Here is a 23,641-nt window from a genome sequence, read left to right as displayed (position 1 = left end):
GAAGGGAATGATGCATTTCTCATGCCACACCCACTAGAAGACAGACGGGTTGCTCACGTCACATCTACGTCGTCAAGCTCTGTTTGAGTCGGTTTGAGTCTGGGCTACACGGGTTATGCGTAGGGCTACCACATTTTAAGATGAATATTTGAAGTTAACATAGTAAAATACACAGACTATACCAAAAACTATACCAAACTATACTACTATACAAAACTATACTCTACCAAAAACTAGAATAAATTAAATTCTTAAAAACTGAGATAAATTCTTTAAAATTGGTTATGGACATGACATGTGCAGTCAAAACATGAAATGTAAATTATCAGAAAATGCATTTAATACTGGAACGACTGTTTATTATGGAAGCTTGTCTCCGCCACTGAATGAAAATAAATAGATATAGATTGTATCTCACAGTTTTTGAGACATGAAGTCAGAATTGTAAGAAATAAAGTCGCAATTGCGAGAAAAAAAGACTTTTCATCTCACAATTCTGACTTTTTTTCTCACAATTGCGAGTTTACATCTCGCAATTCTGACTTTATAACACATAATTGCGAGTTTATATCTTGAAATTCTGACATCTTGTGAGATATAGAGATATATCAGGCCAATTCTAAGGGGAAAAGACTAAGACTAACTTTTTTCCCCTCAGAATAGTTTAAATCTCACAATTCTGACTTTATAACACGCAATTGCGACTTTACATCTCGCAATTCTGAGAAATAAAGTCAGAATTGAGATGTAAACTCGCAATTGTGAGAAAAAAAAAGTCAGAATTGTGAAGTTGCAATTACCGTTTTTTATTTTTCATTCTGTGGCAGAAACAAGCTTCCATAGTTTATATATCCATACCCCCTTAATAAAGGATTCAAGACATGAGAAAAATATCAGTCTACACATTTATACATGTTTTATATTTAATATGAGGGAAATAGGCTACACATGTGATGTGATACAAAAACTTTTAGATGGCAAAATATTTTTAAATAATTCTACGAATTACACTGTGCAAAAGCAAAATTAGGCTAATAACCGGATGAAGAAGCGTCGGCCTCCACATAACATAAAATATCCTTTATTTATTTTATTTTTCATAGTCGCATTTATGAGGGAAAAAAAACAATGTTGACGTGACAGTTCTCCTTGCCACCCCTGCCTTGCCTTGTGTTGTTGTTAGTGTTGAAATAGTCCTCAATCCTCCATTTATAAGCAGCCTTGGCTTTCCTGATGCCTTTTTTTCAGACATCTAAGACTGATTCGAGTCACTGAAAGTTCACTGCAGTCAGACCAAAGTGTCCCATTCCTTCTCTGAAGTCGGACTCCCTGTGATCACAAAAAATCCCAGGAGGTGTTTCCAACGAGTATACAGGGAGCGGTAACCCATGGCATCCTGGACACATTTTATCTCAGCTTCTGTCTTTTCAGGAAAATCAAGTCAAGTCAACGCCATAACACACATGAAATGTTAAAAATGCAATAAACATTAATTTAACAACATTAACATAAAAGTACTGATTAGAACAAAGAAAGAGTTATTTCAACAAAAATACATCAAATGTGAAGTGTCACGAATTTTCTGTAAATTATACAACGAGTTGTTCTTTTTCACTTTCAAAAACTGTAAATTTAACAGTATTTTACAGTAAAGTTATCTACTGTATATAGTAAGGAAACTTTCTGTTAACCAATTAACAATTCTGCACTGTAGCATCTTTACCATCACTGTTGTGGCCAACACACTGGGTCCACCATCTAAACATTTAAACCAGAAGAAGATCCAGTGTGTTGTAAAACACAGCACACTGACAAAGCAGCTCGAACTCGACTATGATAAATGTCCACTGTAGTATATACAGTAATAGTCATAAGCTAGTGTACAAATTAATATTACAGTCAGGAGGTCTAGGCCCCTCTATATCATATGTGTTTGTGGGTGGAGGTGGAATGCAGAGGATTTTTTTACTCCAACCCAGCAAACAAATTTAGGTTCTGGGAACGTTAGTTTTTGGTTCCCAGAACGTTCCTAGAACTTTCCCTTAAGGTTAAGGGAACGTTCCCGGAACATTCTCCCTACGTTATAAAAATGGAACCTAAAAATAACCTACATGGAACGTTCCTATAACGTTCTTGTTTGGTTCCCAAAAAAATAACCTCATGGGACTATTCGGGAACGTTAGGGGAACGTTCTGTGTTTGCTGGGAAGAAACAGAAATGAATCACAGAAGATGGTCAAAATTACCAAACGTCTTTCACCGTTAAAATCACAATCATTTTTTACAGTGTGTGATGACAACTGTGTTGTAGTTGTTTAACTTGAGCCTGCCTGCATGTGTAAACACACCGAACAGAGAAAGAATGCGAGGATTTGATTTATAAAGCAAACACAAACCAGAGTATTAGCAGAAACCAAAAACACAAACGAGGAGAAGGAAAACTGAACAAGACACGTGACAAATGGAAACAAAACGCAGCTGATAAAGTCTGCGGAGATGGCTGCCTGTACATTACAGGATCTGTTTAAGATTCTAGTAAAAGTAAAAAGTAAGTAAAGGTTTATTTCTATAGCACATTTCAAAAGAGCTCGCGCTGACCAAAATGCTGTACATAGCGCAGAAAGCTGAAGATGGATTGTCATTGGGTCTTTCAGCACGATAATGATCCAAAACGTGGCAAAATCTACACAAAAATGGTTCAGCAGTCACAAACTCAAGGTCCTCCCATGGACATCTCAGTCCCCAGACCTCAATCCAATCGAAAACCTGTGGGGTGAGCTGAAGAGGAGAGTGGATAACCCAGAACACTGGATGAGAAAGATTGTGCAAAGAAAAATGCTCAAAGATTCCTCTCTCTGTGTTCTCCAATCTTGTGAAATGTTATGGGAGGGGATTAAGTACTGTCTTGTTGGCAAAAGGGGGTTGTACAAAGTATTAACATCAGGGGTGCCGGACTTCCGGTGTGGCGCTGTAGGAGAGCACAGCAGAACGGACGGTCTCCCGGTTTTTTCCTTTTAATACACACCTTTTGCAGTGAATTTCACTTTAAAACCCGCTTAAAACCCGATTAAGCATCTAAGGAAGTGTTTATAAACTAACAGGTGCACAATGAGTAACGCTAATCCTAAACAGAGAGCTGGAACGTCGCAGTCGAAAAGGGCTAGCGTTGCTAGCAAACTAGCGAGCATGGTAGCTGCGTCGTCTCAAGATGAAAATCAAGAATTGGAGGGAAACATGGACGACTCTCTGTCCGTGACACAACTCATTGCTGAACTAACGAAACAACGGGAAGTTCTTAAGGAGGACATGGCTGCCCTGATAAAAAAAAAACTCTGTGAAACCACTTCAAACATCGGTGGATGCGCTACGCGAGATTGTTAACTCTTTTCAGAGTCGACTGACATCCACAGAAACCATCGCAGGGGAAAACTTTGAACGTCTTGTGGCTGCGGAATCTACAATCAGTTCCCTGAAGGCTCAAAACACTCTGCTATTGGATCGTCTGGACGACCTGGAGAACAGATCGCGCCGATCTAATCTGCGTATCCTCAACGTTCCCGAGGGGAGCGAGGATGGCAAAGACCCCACCGTATTCGTTTCAGAACTGCTGGCGGAAGCTATGGCTGAGGTATTCAAGAGCCCACCATCATTAGATAGAGCGCACCGCTCTCTCGGGCCTAAGCCTATAGCGGGTAAGTCCGCGCGTGCATTTGTGCTGTGTTTCCACCGTTATAGCGACCGGGAGCTTGCCTTCAAATGGGCCAGACAACACGAGGTGAAGTTCAAGGGGAATATACTGAGGGTCTATCCTGATTTGAGCGCCGCCCTTGCTAAAAAGCGCGCTGCGTTTAACCCGGTGAAACGAGAGCTGTATCAGCAGGGCATCCGATTTCGGCTGCTGTACCCCGCACGCCTTAAAGTCATGTTCAAGGGAGATAACCTCATTTTCGAGACTCCAGACGAAGTTATGAGAAACAGAAGGGAAAGTGACATTTCGTTCTTATTAAAATGTCGGGTCTTCTTGATCATCTGAGAGACTTCTTCATAAAGTAGACATATGTCTAACATTGATCGTCACCAGGGGATTGGTCATAACCGAAGTACTCTGGAGTGTTTGGAGTTCGCTCGTTTTTTGTTTTTTTTTCCCTCCATATTTGCATGACATGTTGGTTCCATTTGAGTAATCATTACTTATTTTATACGAGCCTTCTAAGTTCGCTGTTATGTTTGAAAATCAGGAGACTTCCACAGGGAAATAGAATATCGCGAGACCAACGTAATGGGGGAGTCAAAATATCGGAAGCATAATGGTACTGGGTTACAGCCTTCTTGTATAGGGAAGGGGTTGGTTGGGGTTCTTATTTTTCGTTTCATTTATTTTTTTCTGTCTGATATTTTGTTTGTTTTAAATTGCCTTACTTACTGGGTGCAGATTGCATGTTTTGGTTTGGACTTTACCTGACAGAGACAACACACTGTTTATATTCTATATCAACAACTCTTATACAATGAATAATCTATAAACAAGAAACATATTATGGGATTCACAAAAATTATTTCATGGAACATATCGGGATGTAACCATGTAATAAAGCGTAAGAAAATCCTCACCTATCTCAAGCAAAACAAATCAGACATAGCTATGTTGCAAGAAACTCATCTAAGTGCTGAAGAATCAGAAAAATTTAAAAGGGGGTGGATTGATCAGGTATATTCAAGTACGTTCAACACTAGGAGTAGGGGTGTTGCTATTTTGATTAGAAAAGGCCTAGACTTTAATGTTCACAAAGCATATACTGACCAGGAAGGCTGGTGGATAGCCTTGGATTCTAGCTTAGAACGACAGAAAGTTACAATTATGAATATGTATGCCCCAAATGTGATGTCTCCTGACTTCTTTAACGAAATTTGCAATATTATTAGAAATATTGGTAACCATAATATAATACTTGGTGGGGATTTCAACCAAGTCAGGAATGCACAGCTTGATAAGTCAAGTTACAAACAGACCATACCTGTAATATACACAGCCATTGATACTATGGTAGATGAATGTGGCCTAATAGATATATGGCGTACCCTTCATCCTCTAGAGAAAGATTTTACATTCTTCTCCCATCCTCATGGGTCATACTCAAGGATCGATTATATCCTAATCTCAAAACAGTTGGTGAGTCAGGTTCAATCTGCTTCAATTGGTAATATTGTTCTCTCAGATCATGCTCCATGTGGTTCTTACCACATCAAACTATAACAAAAGCACAAGATGGCGCTTTAACAACTCACTATTGCAAACTGATGCCTCATGTTCCTTTATACAGGCATCAATAGATGAATACTGGCTTTACAATGACGGCTCTAGCCCTGATCCTGGTATTACATGGGATGCTTTTAAGGCCTTCCTGAGGGGACGGCTTATCCAACACTGCTCGCTGCGTAAACGTCTGGAACGTGAAAAACTAATTAAATTAGAAGAAAAGATTAGAACCATGAAAAAACAACATATTGGTCATCCAGATCCAGTTACCCTTAATAACTTAAACAGTTTGAAAATAGAATTAAATGATATAATAGAGAAAAAAGCGGAATTTGCTCTATTTTGCACCAAACAAAATTATTATGAAAAAGGTGAGAGAGCAGGTAAATATTTAGCCCATAGAGTGAAACAGCTTAGTAGTCAAAACTTAATTCCCTCTATCTTTGATGAGAAAAATAAACTGACTACAGAAGCCATGCAGGGAAATGAATAATGCTTTTAAATCTTTTTACCAGGATTTATATACATCGCAAGGAGAAGTAACTTCAGAACAGTATGACCGATTCTTCTCTTCCCTACAGATCCCATTCCCATGTCTATCCACACAACATAGCATATCGTTAGAGAATGATATCACATTAGAGGAGATTAAGATGGCCATACAGGACCTCAAACCGGGTCGTGCCCCTGGGGAGGATGGCTTTCCCTCTGATTTTTATAAAAAGTTTTCAGAGGTGTTGGCTCCTAAATTGCTTTATGTCTTTCAGAACGCTCTGGTAAAGGGTAAGCTTCCAGAGAGTATGAGAACCAGCATAATCACTCTCATCCATAAAAAGGGGAAAGACCCTCAACAATGTGCAAGCTACAGACCTATTTCACTTGGCAATGTTGATGGTAAGATATTAGCCAAAATACTTGCAAAAAGACTTGATAAACTATTACCTACTATTATACACCCTGACCAGGTTGGTTTCATCAGGAATAGGTCTTCAGCAGACAATATGAGACGATTACACCTTATGTGGAGCTCTAGAAATAATACAGACCCTGTCATGGCCTTCTCCTTGGACGCGGAGAAGGCTTTTGACAGAGTTGAATGGGGCTTCTTATTTCAAACACTTAAAAGATTTGGTTTTGGACCTTTATTTACTAAGTGGGTAAACTTACTGTACACTGAACCAGTGGCATCGGTATTATGTAACGGTGTAGTGTCATCGCGGTTTGAGCTACATAGGGGCACAAAACAAGGGTGTCCCCTCTCCCCTCTTATTTTTGCACTGGTCTTAGAGCCATTAGCTATTGCAATACGTAATAATCCGAATATTAAAGGTATCATAGCAGGCCAGCAGGAGCATAAGATCCTTTTATATGCTGATGATATCCTTCTTGTGTCCAGTAATCCACAATTGACAGTGCCCACAATGTGTTCTTTGATTGATGATTTCTCCCAGATCTCGGGCTATAAAATCAATTGGACTAAATCAGAAGTAATGCCCTTGTCTAAGAATTGCCATGGGATAATAGGGGCCCAATGGCCATTTAGGCAGGTCTCATCAGGCATGGTTTATTTGGGAATTAAACTTATACCAGGATTAGAGAAAATAATGCAATCTAACTTTCAACCAATTATTCAGGATATCCAAAATTTGTTACAGTCAGAACTGGAGTAAACTTACAATGTCCATTCTGGGTCGTATTAATTTAGTCAAAATGATAATCGTGCCTAAAATGAATTATCTATCATACATGCTTCCCCTTACGATGCCACCATCCCTTCTGAAGGAATACAATAAATATGTAGAATCCTTCATCTGTCAGGGCAAGAAAGCCCTTTTTAATCGTACTAAATTGTATTCTGCTAAAGATTCAGGCGGGCTTTCTCTTCCCAGAATTGACTGGTATCATTGGTCCTTCTCGCTCTCGCAGCTGGCTAAGAACAATATGGCTTTCAACGAAGCCCCCGCTTGGGTGCATATTGAAAAAGAACTAATTGCTCCCTTTCCAGCGGAGGCCTTTTTGACACAGCTTGCCCGATCAATACCAGACCAAAACCCAGTTCTCAAATTTGTTAGGGATAGCTGGAAATTGTATCACCAACATTCAAAACAAAACCCGTGGCTAACAACTAGAGCCTCGGTGTGGCACAACACCAAATTGCGAATAGATAAAAGGGCTTTTTGCTGGATGCAGTGGGCTGAAAAGGGAGTGTGGTATCTGGATGACCTGTATGAGGGTGAACATGTGCACTGAAAAAAAAAGTCTGTTGGATTTACATGATTTGATAGTGTACATCGGTCCCACATGAACCAATTAAGTTACACAAACATAATTTATTCATGTATCTTCAATGTCATGGATTTAAGTCATTTTAAGTTATCCAATTAAGTAGTCTCAAAGTGATTTTAAAAGGCTCCCTGCTTGGCTGTTTCAGGTATTCAAGTTCATATATTCATTTATCCAATTAAGATTAAATGTATTTGTCACACATCTCAATATGTAGTCTATAGCCTGCAGTTAGCTACAATAGTACTTGGTGGCATACTGAATGCTAAGGTTTACATACACCAACAGCAAAAAGCAGTTGCTATAAACATAGTTGAATCGGTCCACAGCCTAACCAAATCATCCACTCTTCTCCACAATGGTAACCAATTGTAATTTAAATGGTTCTAATAATTCCGATGTAATTGAACATTAAACACAATTACACACTAACCTTTTCTTATTTTCTCAAAAACATATAAAATAACACTTCATTTCAACATTTATTCTCTCGTAATTTAGACATATGCAAAGCATGCTGGGAATTAACATGCACCGCCCAATTTCAGTTAATGCAACACAAATCATTCATGTTATCCAACACAAACGGATTAAGTAAACTTAAATTGTACATATATTTAAGCAGATTGGACACAATCAAATTAAGTTTGGACAAAATGTAAAGCAATTATGTTGCTTAAGCTAATTTTAATTAAGCGATTTGAACAAGCAGCAAAAATCATTTTTTTTCAGTGTGGTCTCATTTAATCACTTAAAACAAACCTACAAACTATCGAACACTGACTTCTGGAAATACCTTCAAATAAGACACTGTCTCCATGCTTCCATTAAAAATGGTCCTGACCCACCAACAGATGTACAGCTTCTGTTGGCTGCTAACAATCACAAAAAAGGGATGGGTTCAGCTTTCTATGCTTATATTAGAGATGCCAATGCACCTAATTTAAATGGTCTTAAAGTGGCATGGGAAAGAGATTTAGGGGGGGCAATCAAGGAAGAAACCTGGAAACAGGTTGTATCAAAATGGCATACTAATCTTCGTGAAACTCAATCCCAGCTGATAAATTATAAAATTTTGAATAGATGCTACTGGACTCCAAGCAGATTGGCTAGAATTAAACTGAGAGATACTGCAATATGCTGGCGATGTAACAAAGAAACAGGAACTGTGGTTCACATGTTATATGAATGTGACATGGTAGAGGAAATGTGGGAGAAAATTGTACAATTTGTTAAAAATATTTCTTGCCTGTCATTATATAAGAACCCTGCCCTGTGGTATGTTGGGTATTATACCATGGATGTGCGTATGTCTCGACAGCAGACACTATGGTGCCGTTTGGCTATGGCTTCAGGATGCAGAATTATTCTGAGACATTGGAAGTCAGACATACCTTCTTCATATGAGGAATGGCTGGAACTTATGTCAAATATTGCTAGTTATGAACGGGTGATATATAGAGCCTCAGGACGTTACGATTTGTTTATCAAAATGTGGGGTCCCTTTCTTTCCCAAATTGATAAAGCAATATAAAAAGTGAGGTTTATATATATATGCATATATAAAAAAGAAAACTATTCCTACTATGTTCTTTACTTCTGTGTAAACTTACTAGTCATGTAAAGTCTAAACATTGTGTATTTATTGTCTACTTTGAGATCTAACTTGCTATGTGTAATTGTTATTTACTTTCCCTTTTATCTGTGCTATTCTGTTGCATTAAAGGGAGAAAAGAAAAAAGGAACTAAAATGTCTTTGTTAACACTGATGTTCATTGATGCTTTTGACTGATGCTCATGTTCAATAAAAAGCAAAATAAAAAAAAATAAAAATAAAAAAACATCAGGGGTGCCAATAATTGTGGGACACATGATTTCAAGTTTAGTTTTTTTTTCCTAAATTTTTGATTTTTATTTTTTACCACCAAAGTGATGTACTTAAAAAAAAGGTTGGATTTTTCTCTTTTTTTTGCATTTGGGTTCTATGTTGTTCAAAAAAAAAAAAAAGGAGAATTTTTAGAAGTCCTCGACCACATCTTAAACAGGGGTGCCAATAATTGTGGAGGGCACTGTTAAGAGACCAAACCATGGACGAAACCATGGATAAAGACGCAGCAGCCCGTGGCTCGCCAGATTATTTCAATTTTCTGAATTTTCTGCAATTTTCTTAAATGTTAAAGCAACATGGTAAAAAGATGAATATGACTTGGTTTTACTTTCAATACCTTTCACATTCTCCAAGGTATTAACTTTAACATTTTTCATAACTCCAAGTAGGACGTTTCTGTCCATAAATGTAAGCACTGTGGCAGTAGTAATGCAATATTTAGAAAATGTACTCTCTTGATACTCAAGTACTTTTAAAAACAACTACTTCAGTACTTTTACTCAAGTAGACATCTGACTGTAGTACTTTTACTTGTACTTGAGTAAAATTTAGCAAGGGGTATCTGTACAAGTAAAGCTGTACTCTGTCCGCCTCTGCTAATTGGGGTATGAACCTAAAAACCACCAATAAACCCACAGAAGAAGAAGAAACAGAAGAAGAAGCTCTGCTGTTTTTGTTGATACGTTGTCAGAATAATATCATTTTAAACATATTATAAGCTGTATTTTTTCACTCCATATGGAAATCAATGGGGCTCATCACATGTGTGGTTATGCCATATATTCTTCGAAATATCTTCTTTTGTGTTGACCAAGAAATTCATACAGGTTTGAAACAATTTCTGTTTGAGTGAATGGTGATAGATTTGACATTCTTGGGTGAACGATCTCTTTACGTAGTAACAAATACATTAGGAATTTAATGCACACTAAAACACTTCCTGCAGCGCGTTCCTTTTGGGCTTCTCAGTTTGAAGACATCATATGGGAAAGAATGTGGTTAATTGGGGACAAGTTCCTCTTAAATAATAAAATAAAGGAGGTGTCTTATAAAATTGTACATAGAATATACCCAGCAAAGAAAACGTTAGAGATTTAAAATTGATATTGAATATTCCTGTACCTTTTGTGGCAATTATGACGAAACAATTTGTCATTTGTTTTATGATTGTACATACTGTAAGATATTTTGGAGAGATGTTGAAAACTATATAAGACGTAAAACTGGACAAACTTTAACGTTGAGGGAAAAAGATGTGTTTATTTACTTTGAATATGGTGGAACAGATAAGGATTTTTCTTTTCTTGTCCAATTGTTTTTAATCTTAGGAAAATTCCATATTCATAAGAAGAAATGGGCAAGTTTTGAACACCTTTTAGCAGAGCTAAAACAATATCACACCACTGTAAGAGGTCTTAAAAATAGAAAGGCTATTAAGACTGATCTTGTACTTTCCAAATATGTTTAATTAGCATCCTTTTTTGTAATTTGGTCTTGTTTTTTTTTTTTTTTTTTTTTTTTTTATGGTCATTGTTTGTCTTGTATGTCTGTTTAGTTGTGTATTTTGGGTATCAATCCTGGCATAAACAGATGTTGTTGTATTATATTGTTAATATTGAATAAAGCAAAAAAAAGATCTCTTTACGTAGACTGAAGCCTGAAGTCACTTCACACTCCACACAGGAGGTGGCGCTATGAACTATGGGATGAACCGAAAACCCGCCGAAAAACCCAGAGAAGAAGAAGAAGAAGAAGAGGAGCAGAAGCAAGAGCTGTTGTCAGGATAATATAATCTTAAACGTATTGTAGCCTACGCTGTATTTCTTCAAAGCGATTTTTATATCACTTTTGCTGACTTACGTTAGAAGGTCGAATAAATCAATAATAGAAATTTGATCCATTAGACTATGGACGAATTTAACCGCGCCTCCTCGTACCTGGACGAGCCGGCGAACAGTCGCCTGTTTCTCGTCACCAGTAAGTCCATAACCGAGGACATCATCCGGGAACACTTCACCGCGTTCGGTGAGATCCAGGACACCTGGGTGGTGAAGGACAAGCACACGAAAGAGTCGAAAGGAGTGGCGTTTGTGAAGTTCTCCAAGTCCTCTCAGGCCTGCACCGCGATGGAGGAGATGCACGGCAAGACCCTGGCCGAGGGGACCAAACCCATCAAGGTGATTCATGGAGCAGCGCTTTTAACAATGCAGATCGCCTCAAAACAGAGATAACTAGAGATTCATAAACTAGTGCCAGACACAATTACATGTTGGAGAAACTTGTAACTTATGTCTGTTACAATTGTTACAAATGTTACAATTTAATCGGGTTTGGGATGAAGGTAAAGCATTATAATTATATTATTATTATAATAATAATATAATTATAGCATCGTAATCGGATTACTTTTTCAAAGAAGTAACGCAAGTTACTTTGTTTTCCCATTTATTGACTCACAGCTCTCCTGTCCTCGTGAGAGACAAATCAAAGTGTCTCACTTCCACAAAAATAGAATCAATATTCCTCAAAATGAATAAAATCAGTAAAATTCAGAATACTATGCAAACCTACATATTTAAAATAAAATAATAATGTATGCATCGACATCTCACATTAAGTGACCGATGTCGATGTGCTTGCTTCTGACCTTTGATTCAGATCAACCATAAACAAAAATGATTATAGAATTTTTTATTGGTAAAGTAAGTGTCATTTTGTTCTCTTGCATCTATTCTTCTCAGCTGAGAGGTTTGTTTGAGTGGCGTCCTCTACTGTACACTCGTGAATTTACGTTTCCTTCAGCCTGAGGCGGCTTATTGCACTTTTGGTGTGAAAGGGTCTTTACATTTGCCCAGAAATATAACTTCTTTAGTTGTAAAAAAGCAAAAACAAGGCCAGCCCAGGTGGACAAAAGAACCGCAAAAAGTAATTTAACGCATTACTTTTCTAATAAAGTAACTATGGGTTAATTTTTTAAGGGAGTGACGCAATGCATTACCTTTCAAAGTAAGTTTCCCCGACAATGGTTCCAGTATTTCTACTCACTCACAGCTGTTAATGTCTGTGCTCGTCCAGGTGTTCATCGCTCAGGCCAGATCCTCCGGGAGCCACCGGGATGTGGAGGACGAGGATCTCACCAGGATATTTGTGATGATCCCAAAGACCTTCAGTGAGGAGGATTTAAAAGAAACTTTCAAGGTATTATCTGATAGGACATTTGAAAGTATGTCTTGAGGGGTGAATGTATCAAAGCCTGTCAAATTTTACCCCCAAATTAAAAGGAAATTGGCATTGCATGTAGTTATATTTAGCATATTAAGGACCAATTTCTCATGTTTTACCAACATTTATATTTGATTGTAAGCTGATATATGACTCCGATATCTCTCTGCTGTCTTTCCACAGGTGTATGGAGATATAGAGTACGCTATCATTATAAGGAACAAGAACACCGGGGAAAGCAAAGGTCTGGGATACGTGCGCTTCCACAAACCTTCGCAAGCCGCCAAGGCCATAGAAAACTGTGGCAAGAGTAAGATCGTCATGTTCTGTCCTTTACGACTGTGGCTGTTGTTTTCGGATGTGCTAATGCTAATGCTCCGCTTGTCTCTGCAGCTTTCAGAGCTATCCTAGCCGAACCCAGGACCAAGAACTCATCCGCAGACAACGACTATTTCAGCAACCCCAGACCGGAGCACTCCGGGAACGATCCCGGCCCCAGCTCGTACGCCTTTGGTAAACATCTGTGCGCTTCATTTCGTTTATTTGTTCATATAGGCACATTTAATGCAACAGCTGATGCCCAGAGAGCTTCACAATCACTAAAACACACAAATAAGAGGAGTACAGAGAGAGAAGTACAACAAATAAAACACACAAAATGTAGTGCGGAAGTCTTTAAAAGATGTGCAGTAACACTTTATTTTACAATGTCCTTGTTATACATGTTACATGTATTTACCATAGTAATCACAGTAATTGCATGAAACTAACCTCCAACCAAATTCTAACCCTATAGTAAGTGCATGTAGTTGTTTAATATTACTCGGTACTTAAATATATAATTCAGGGATGTGATTTTTTCCGGATTAATCCGGAATTCCGGATTTTCCGACCTGAAAATGTGACCTACGTGAATCATGCAGATCTGTAAAAAAGAAAAAGAAAAAAAAAGAGGGGAACGGGTGTCGGCAGCCGGAGTGAAAAGGAGAGAATATGAGGTCATAAATCATAACTGACTGACGTGCGTACAGAAAGTTCCTTTAAAAAAATCAGTATATTAGGAACCGTATATTTTCCTGCTTTTTTGTCCTTAGCCAATCACATTACACTGTAACACTGACACCTGAATAAAGTGTAACCAGATAGCTTTTAACATGGCCTTAACTCTCGGTAGTGACTTTACTGACCGAACAGAAAGAGGGAGATTATTGCAAAGTCCGGGAAACCGCTCAAATGTCTCGTCTGACTTAAGCATTCTGTATTTTTTGAAGACGCGTCAATGCTTTTTTGTCGATACCAAAGTTACGAAAGTTGCAGAAGTCCATTCGCGAGATAACAAACGCAGAAATTGCTTTCTGAAAGTCAACCGTTGATAAAAAAAGGTTTAGTTTTAGCTAAAAGACTTCGTGGGAAGACAGCGGGAACGGAGATAAAATACGTGAGAAACCCAGAAAAAACGGGAGGGTTGACAGCTTAAGGCCCCGTCCACACTACTGCGTTTTCGTTTAAAAACGGAGAATTAAAACGAATACGATCTCCGTCCACACCAGCGTTTTGTCTGCGTATTAGAATTGATCTCCGTCCACATTAAAACGACTGAAAACGCAGATCACGTGACCATTCACCAACACTGGGCATGCGCGCGCCGGTGTAAACAGTGGTTGGCGAATCAGGGAAGGACACGTCATGACTGATGACACCCAATCATAGAGCCGAGCGTGAGCCTCTGCGTCATCGTTTGTAAACTCCTCCGTTTTGTCTCGTCCACACTAAAACGCCCTCCGGAGTTTCAAAACGCAAAACGCAGCTGCAGCGTTTCTAAACTTCTCCGTTTTAGGTCTTCGTTTTTCCCATTTTAGTGTGAACGGGAGGTGCAAACGTAGCAAAAGGTCTCCGTTTTTAAACGAAAACGCAGTAGTGTGGACGGGGCCTAAGAAAGATCAGTGATGTTTCATTTTTGTTGTAAAAAAGTTATTAATTTAGTTAATCTATTATATGTAGCCGTTCTGGAGAAACTGTGTCTGGAAAAACAAGCGCTAGAAATAAGAAATACTACATAAAATGTATATGTAATCAAATGTATAAAAAAACAATGCATAGCAAATATTGCTAATTAAATTAGTCATTAGAAATGAAAGTTACTAAAGTGATTCAGTCAAGAGCAGTGAGAGGATTGCTCTTTTTTGTTGTTTGATTAACATGAATAAATACGTCATAATTAAGTCTGACAAGGGTAGATTTCAAATATTGAGCCACTTCCTGATATCTTGGGCCAAACACGAGTGTTCGCAAAGACACGCCCACTTTTAGTGACTGTTGCTGTGTCCGACAATGTTCTCACACAGTGAAAAATACATCGCAGAGCAAAGAGACACTGCCAACACGTCGACCGATGTGATGCCTTATAATGAAACAAAGTCTCAACTTGTCATTTTTAAAAGAAATTTAAACAAAAAATGCCGTTTGTGGCTCTTGAATGTGTCTGACTGATCTCTGTACGGCTCAGTTAAAGCTGCTCGTGAATCGATCGTCTCTATATCATCAAATAAACATGAAGGAATGTTGTTTCAACCAATGAAAGACGTCAGCACGCACTGTTTTTCCAGTTTCAAGGCCAGCGACGTTATATCTACTAACTCTCCTGACTGCTTTGTCGGATTAAATGGCTAATTTGGGGGAAGGCGGATCATGATTGGTCAATCAAACTCCCTGCGAAGGGTCAATTGTGGTTTGTTTTGCTGAGGGTTTGTGTTTCCCTCAGGAGCGCACGAGTCCAGCAGCTTCGGCCCCGGTGCGGACACGTGGAGCTGTGACATCACGCGGTGCCTGATGGTGTCGACCCGGGCCGCGGTCACGCAGGAGCAGATCTACGGCCTGTTCGACCTGATCCCGGGGATGGACTTCTGCGAGATGCAGATCGATCAGTACGGCTTCAGCAAAGGTTAGATTCAACTCCAAGATCCAATGGACTAAAATGCACACTGTTGGTAGTGAAATTATTTTACATAGTTTCATGATTTAAAATTTTTTATATATATATATATATATATATATATATATATATATATATTTATTAGGGCTGTGCAAAAGTTAATTGCGATTAATCGCATCCAAAATAAAAGTCTGTGTTTACATAATATATTTGTGTGTGCTGTATATAATTATTTTGTATATATAAATACACACACATGCATGTATATATTTAAGAAAATGTGTTATTCCTATATAAAATATTTATATTTATATAATATAGATTATGTATTTATATATATATACAGAATTTAAGCACAAATAATTCTTAAATATATACATGCATGCATAGGTATTTATATATACAAAATAATTATATACAGCACACTCAGATATATTATGTAAAACAGACTTTTATTTTGGATGCGATTAATCGCAATTAACTTTTGCACAGCCCTAATATATATATATATATATATATATATAGAAAATGTATTATTTTTTTATAAATATAATTTTGAATATATTTTTGATTTCTTAAAAAATAATAATAATTTTATATATTATATATATATATATATATATATAAATAATAATATTTTTTATTTTTTTTAAGAAATCAAAAATATATATAAAAAAAAAAACAATGGAAAAAATGCATAAAAATATTTAAATATTTTCTCAAGTTGAAATTTAGGGGTTGGGATTCGGGACAATCGAAAGCACCCAATAAATGATTATTTCATATATATTAAGCTTGCTTATGTTTGATAATTAAAATATTGCTTGTTACTGATAATTGAAATTATTACTTGCTTATATTTGAAATATCATTGTGGGATTCAATGGATAACAGAAGGATCTTAGTAAACATCTCAAATTTGAATACTTAAATTCTTTCTAAATGTGTGTTCTGGTTGTCGGACAGCAGTTTGCACCATTTCTGTAGACTGGCCCATGTACTGAAGAGTTGTCTTTCACAACTTATTGCACTTAAATCACTTATTTATAAACCGCAATACTTGATGCATGCAAATGATAAGCTTTCGTCACTGCAAATGTCCATAATCTCTGAAGGCTGACACATGTATATCGCCAACACCTCTTTCATAGATTAATTTGCCTGTGTGTGTGTCCTGCAGGTCAGGTGGTGGTCCGGTACAATAACCTGGGCTCTGCGGTGTATGCCAAAGAGAAGCTGAATGGGTTTGAGTATCCGCCCGGTAACCGGCTGTCAGTCACGTACATAGACGACGGGGAGGACAGGACCAGGTAGAGTCCACTTACCTTCATCTGAGTGTGTCTGGTGATGGGAAATACATGCGTGCTGTTAAAGGTTTTGTTGTTATTATCTAGATAAATGCATTTCTTAACCTGTCTCTTCTGTTGCATGAGGGACTGTGAGGTGTATACAGTCAGATTATTCAGACACCAGATCTAATTAGATTTATAGGACACTATAGTTCATTCATGTAAGCGAGGAGTCATCTGTGATTATATTATTCCCAAATATTCTACTAGTAAAAAAAGTGGGACGAGAAACGATTGGTAAACGGTTGAGCTGAACTGGTATTATATAAGTGTGTAGTTAAATCTCACACATGAATTATGTTGAATGTCTGTCAGAAGGACAGACAAAACTAGTCAAATATCAACTGATTTTTTTCTAAACTATAGTGAATAAACTGATAATGTGAGAAATATTGAAGCTGTAAACGCTTTGAACATCCACAGGAAATAGTACACCATCCGGGTACCTTAAGGTTGATGTTTATCTGTTATGTAGTTCTGCTGTATCTCAGCGATGTTAAATGAGTGTGTGTGTGTGTGTGTGCAGTCCGGTGGGGAAGATGGCGATGCAGCTGGTGGCGGCTCAGATGATGTCGATGGTGTGGAACGGCCCCTGCGGAGCGCAGCTAATGAAGACCAGCGCCGTGAGTAATGCGTTCATTCAACCAGCAACATCATCACATGATCACACCACACGCCTTTTTTGACGAGTTTTCCAATGGCGGTGAGCGTTCTGCGCTGTTTAAGCGCCCCAGACGCCTCGCGGTTTACCGCCTGCTACGCTAGTTGAAAACCCAACTCTTATACTTTTTTGTTGAAAAAAAAAAAAAACCCGAGTGCAGCGCCCCCTGTGGCCCAGAAAGAGCGTTCAGAGACTGACGATTGACCAGTTGTGTGTGTGTGTATTCCTGTAGGGTTATACAGCGCCCCCTGTGGCCCAGAAAGAGCGTTCAGAGACTGATGATTGACCAGTTGTGTGTGTGTGTTCCTGTAGGGTTATACAGCGCCCCCTGTGGCCCAGAAAGAGCGTTCAGAGACTGATGATTGACCAGTTGTGTGTGTGTGTTCCTGTAGGGTTATACAGCGCCCCCTGTGGCCCAGAAAGAGCGTTCAGAGATTGATGATTGACCAGTGGTGTGTGTGTGTATTCCTGTAGGGTTATACAGCGCCCCCTGTGGCCCAGAAAGAGCGTTCAGAGACTGATGATTGACCAGTTGTGTGTGTGTGTTCCTGTAGGGTTATACAGCGCCCCCTGTGGCCCAGAAAGAGCGTTCAGAGACTGATGATTGACCAGTTGTGTGTGTGTGTGTTCCTGTAGGGTTATACAGCGCCCCCTGTGGCCCAGAAAGAGTGTTCAGAGACTGATGATTGACCAGTTGTGTGTGTGTGTTCCTGTAGGGTTATACAGCGCCCCCTGTGGCCCAGAAAGCGCGTGTTCAGACTGATGTGGCTCTTCCTCCTATGAAGAAGCTGTTGTCGCCTGACGGCACGGTAAAGGAGAGACTCTTCGTCATCTTCAACCCCTCGCCTCTGCCTGTGGACGTCCTGGAGGACCTGTTCTGGTGTGTGTGTGATTTACGCACCAGCTCTGATAGTGTTTGAGCGTTGTGATCATATTTTATGTAAATATTTCCCATGAATGTTGTTCCACTAACTGACATGGACACATGCTTTTAGACTGGGTGATATTATATACACTACTGGTCAAAGGTTTGAAATAATTAAGATTTCAAGGCTGCATTTATTCAATCAAAAACACAGTAAAACAGTAATAATTGGAACGGTTTCATGTCATTTATGCTGATTTGCTGCTCGATAAGCAGTTGTTATTATTATATATTCATTAAGTACTGTTTTCAACACTGATAATAATCATAAATGTTTCTTGAGTATCATATCAATCATATTAGATCGATTTCTGAAGGATCATGTGACACTGAAGACTGGAGTAAACTACACTCTACTATGTATTCACATAGAAAGCAGTTATTATATATTTTAATAATATTCCCCAATATTACCATTTTTTGCTGTGTTTTTATGTTTATGTTTTTTGTTTTTATCAAATAAAGCAGCCTTGGTGAGCAAAAGAGACTTGCATAAACATTCAAAGAAAATGATAATTATGTGTGTGTGAGTGTAGATTGATATTGTAGATGTCTCATAACGGTCATTTTTTTAAACGTTGTTATAATTGGGTAGTTTGATTTAAATTTCCTTGTATGTGTAAATAAATGTCGCCGGACAGTTTCGACTCTTCGTGTGATGATTAACGGTGTTTTCTCCACACAGCCGGTTCGGTTCCCTGATGGAGGTGTATCTGGTTCCCGGCCGTAACGTGGGATATATAAAGTACGCGGACCGGAAGTCGGCTCACGACGCCATCGCGCTCCTGCACGGGAAGGTGGTGAACGGGGTCAAGATGAAGGTCATGCTGGCCGACCCGCCCAAAGAGGAGTCACACAAACGCCAGAGAACATACTGACCTTTGACCTTATGACTGACACAGGTAAGTCAGCTCAGTAGGTAAGCCACTATGAAATATTTCGTATGCTTATGATCTCACCACTGTTATTTCTGCTGTGAGTACAAATAAAGACAATCCAGAAAAACTAGATGAAAATTATGACACAATCCGTTATATTCTTTATAACTTGATGTCGAGAGTGAACTTGTTTACGAATAAGTTGACGACTTGAGACATGCTGTGAAAAACCGAACTGACACCTGGAGACACAATCCTTTAACATCGGCATCTCTTTTGGGGGATTCGTTTATTTCTCTATCAGTCAGATAACGATGTCTCGTCAAACGAAGCATGCAGTTCGTATCGGTCCTCTACATTTGATTAGTGATCATATAGTTATTGTATGGCCCTTGTAATCATTTTTCTAGCTTCGTGTAGAGGTGCAGTTTGTGATTTCACTGCCACTAGTGGTGGAAATGTGAATTGCACTTATTTCTAGTAGAGCCAGACCGATATATCGGCCGGCCGATATTATCAGCCGATATTAGGCATTTTCCATAATATCGGTATCGGCAGTTATACTGGCCGATAAATGAATATTAAAAAAAAAAAAAAAAACTTAATCATCTCTTCTTGGCTTGTTATATTGAAAATGTATGTTTTACAATTTGCAGTATGACGTTATCTATTGCTAAATTATGGCTCATCATAGACTAGCTAACCACAAAGCTAGCTAATGCCACTATCATCAGTGGAAGGCCGCTAACGTTAACATTAATGAGTTTGGAAACCACAATGAACTTTTTCTGCCTAAATAAAGTAATGATTACTGTATTTATAACTAGCATATCTCTTACAGTCCCTGCATTGTAAAATGAAGTTATACTTGCGAGGAGTGAACATTTAGACATAGAGAAAAAGTATAAAACGCATCTTGTGCAGAAAAGTTAGCTTTTCTTTTACACGTGTGTGAAATCCAACAATATTTAATAAAACAAAAAAAATATCGACCGAAATATCGGATTTTAAAACCCAAAAATATTTGTATCGGTATCAGCCTTCAAAATCCTTTATCGGTCGGGCTCTAATTTCTACCTGACTAAGACTGTTTACTAGTCTTCGTGTGAATCATTCACTTGAATCAAACTGTCATGACTGGCTCTTCTTGTGACATGCTCTGATGTACGCAAGGCTTGAACTTTGAACCTGAATTCGGCACAATTACCAATATCAAGATGGAAAAATTAGGCAAAATTTTACTTTAAAGTAAGGTTAAAAGGATAGTTCACTTTGAAATTAATTTTGGTATGTTTTATCTTACCTCAAGGGCATCCAAGATGTAGGTGTCTTTGTTTCCGCAGTAGTTTCAATTTTGATATTTTTAGGTCAAACCTTTCTTGTCTGTCAGTCATATAATGGAGGTCTATGGTCACCACCTCAAAGAGCATGCACAGAGAAGTCCAGATTAAACATGATTTAATGACTCGTAAATGTAAGTACACATTGATGGCCTAAGACACGAAACGAGCGGTTTGTGTGAGAAAACGAACAGTATTTATATCGTTTTTACCTTTTGTAACCACAGCCACATCCAATTGATCTGAGGGCGCGGGCGCTTTGTGGCTGTGCGATAAAAATACTGTTGGTTTTCTCACACAAACCGCTCGTTTCGTGTCTTAGGCCATCAATGTGTACTTACATTTACGAGTCATTAAATCATGTTTAATTTGGACTTCTCTGTGCATGCTCTTTGAGGTGGTGACCATAGACCTCCATTATATGACTGATAGACAACAACGGTTTGACCTAAAAACATAAAAACTGAAACTACTGCGGAAACAAAGACACCTACATCTTGGATGCCCTTGAGGTAAGATAAAAAATATCAAAAATTAATTTCAAAGTGAACTATCCCTTTAAATTTTGAAGTTCAGACCTAAATAGTCATTATTTGATATGTGTTTCCTGGAGATTGTGGACTTGTGTAACTCTGACTATGATGTGTTTGTTCTTACAGAGTTTTAAGTGACATGACGCATGACCCCGACATGACTGGACGAGTATTTGCGATGACACGACGGACACTGACTGCCGTACTGCCATTTCAGTTCTTTTATATCAAAGTGTTTTTGATTTCTGTCTCTTTTTTTGTTTTGTTTATTTAGTTTTAGCAAACTGCCAGTAATTCAGACACTTGAAGGGATGGTTCACCCAAAAATTTAAATTCTCATAATTTACTCATCCATGTCATTCTAAACATGTGACCGACTATATTATTTATTTTAAAGAATGTTTTCTGAAAGAACATGTAATGAAACAGCATTGGACCCCGTTGACTTTTTGTTGGGGCTCATACAGTCATACAGGTTTGGCATGACGTGATGATGAGTAGATCATGACATTTATTTTTCATTCTATTTTTGAGTGAACTATCCCAGTTAACGAAGGTGACAGACAAATGTCAGCTGAGTTTGAGCTAATGCATGGACTCTGGATGTGTTTGATCTGTATGGAATTACAAATAAAGAGTTTGACAAATTAAGCTGTCTTAAATGGTGTTTCTTAGTTCCTGTTAATTAAAGTCCCTCGTGTTAAAAATTAAGCTGTCTATGTGGTGTTTTTAACATGTTTTAAGACAAATCATGTGTAAATTCATAAGTCGACAGCATTGCAGTCTCAAAAACACGGTTTGATATCGCTGGTGTTTCTGACGTCACAAACGACCTTGTAACCAATCAGATCAACGTGTGAAAGTCAACCAGTGGATCTCTGAGCTGAGGGAGTGATTGGAGGTGGGGCTCATTTGCATATTCGTAGAACTGTGTATACTAAATGAGGCAAGGGTGTCGGGTTACATTCAAGATATTTTAAGGCAGGAACATTTAAAAATCATTTTGGTGATCAAAGATGAGTTTTATAGGATAAAATGATTGACTACAGGGGGACTTGTTTTAACTGGATACAGGCTCTTACAGATCTGTACGTGTATTCAACGGGATAGTTAATTAAAATTATTTCAATTACTCACCAACTGTTCCAAACCCATAAGACTTTTATTCATCTTCGAAATACAAATGAAGATCTTTTTGATGAAATCTGAGAGCTTGTTGTCCCTCCATTGACCGATACGCAACTAAAGAGATCAACAACATGAGGGTGAGTAAAAACTTTTTGAGTAATATCCCTTTAAGAGAACTGGAAGTTAACTTGAAATGATGTTCTCAATTTGATTTACTTCATGTTTGAGGGAAATAGGATATTTATTTAGCAAAGGAACAAATTTAAGTGGTGACATCAGCCAAACCGTGAAGTCATCGCAGAAGCGCCAGATGTTGTTTCTTCTCTGTCCAGCAGGGGGCGTTCAGTGGCTTCCAGTGATCAGCGGTGTCATTTTCAAATGAATCTGATTCTGTTAGATCTGTTGTAAGTGGAGGAATAGGCTTTCAAGACCTTGTACAATTAGTCCCTCTATTTAATCATTTTAATTCAGCTCAGTTTTAAACACATTTTTTTGTGTGTTGTTGTTAAACAATAAGCTCCGCTTTGCATCGTGCCTAACGCCCCTTATCTGTTCTAAATTCACTGTAAAACACGGTTTCAAAGGGCTTATTGCTTTTATAAAACGGTTACTCCATAAAAATATTCATTTTAACATTTATTAGCAACAAGAAATATAACATTTATTCCTCCGCCAAGCAATGTAGTTCCAAAGAGGCTGCCAAGCAACACATGCAGCAACGAAGAATTACCATAAATGGCTGTTGCACAGTAACACTAATGCGTTCACATGTGTGTGTGTGTGTGTGTGTGACACTAATGTAATGCGCACACAGGTATTTGTGTGTGTGTGTGGTCACAGTGTGTTTGGGGTCATTTACAACGGCTTCGAACGCGGCTCGACCAATCAGAATCAAGGACCGGAATTATCCGTTTTATAAATCATTACTATTTTGTAAAAAATATTGACCATTTAATAATACAATTTGATGAGATAATATTTAGGATATTAACCGCCTTCACAACACCCAGCGCAGAAACAACTTAGGCTATTCAGAATAGCGTATTACATTGCTGTGAATGTTTTCACTGAATGAAAAAAGATCATCTACATTCACTGAAGAACCTCAATGACCCAATACTTTTTCAAAATGAACAGTAGCCTAATTTAAACAGCTATGCTTGTGCTTTGTTGGCTACAGTAGCACAATGTAGTTCAATTGAGTACACTGTAAAAAAATATTGATGGTTTAACTTAAAAAAGTAAG

General features: G+C 38.1%; 1 protein-coding gene across 1 annotated transcript; it reads left to right on the top strand.

Annotated features, from left to right (window-relative positions):
* Positions 1 to 11,152: 11,152 nt before the first annotated feature.
* On the top strand, positions 11,153 to 21,918 carry rbm45 (RNA binding motif protein 45). The gene is made up of 10 exons (XM_039647314.2): positions 11,153 to 11,604; positions 12,503 to 12,625; positions 12,833 to 12,959; positions 13,043 to 13,162; positions 15,411 to 15,590; positions 16,762 to 16,891; positions 17,457 to 17,553; positions 18,308 to 18,471; positions 19,202 to 19,418; positions 21,394 to 21,918. The coding sequence occupies exons 1-9, from the start codon at positions 11,335 to 11,337 to the stop codon at positions 19,392 to 19,394; spliced, it is 1,404 nt and encodes a 467-aa protein (XP_039503248.2). The 5' UTR covers positions 11,153 to 11,334; the 3' UTR covers positions 19,395 to 19,418; positions 21,394 to 21,918.
* Positions 21,919 to 23,641: the final 1,723 nt, after the last annotated feature.

Source organism: Pimephales promelas, chromosome 7 (genome assembly GCF_988280905.1).
Source record: "Pimephales promelas chromosome 7, fPimPro1.hap1.1, whole genome shotgun sequence".
Lineage (NCBI taxonomy): Eukaryota > Metazoa > Chordata > Actinopteri > Cypriniformes > Leuciscidae > Pimephales > Pimephales promelas.
The sequence above is the reverse complement of the archived record's forward strand: the minus strand, read 5'-3'. Positions and strand labels throughout refer to the sequence as shown.

Excerpts from the sequence above, each read along its gene's own strand:
- rbm45 (XM_039647314.2), top strand. The coding sequence starts at position 11,335 with ATGGACGAATTTAACCGCGCCTCCTCGTACCTGGACGAGCCGGCGAAC. Across the intron at positions 13,163-15,410 it reads CCCCAGCTCGTACGCCTTTG|GAGCGCACGAGTCCAGCAGC; the intron begins GTAAACATCTGT and ends TGTTTCCCTCAG. Across the intron at positions 17,554-18,307 it reads AGCTAATGAAGACCAGCGCC|GGTTATACAGCGCCCCCTGT; the intron begins GTGAGTAATGCG and ends GTGTTCCTGTAG.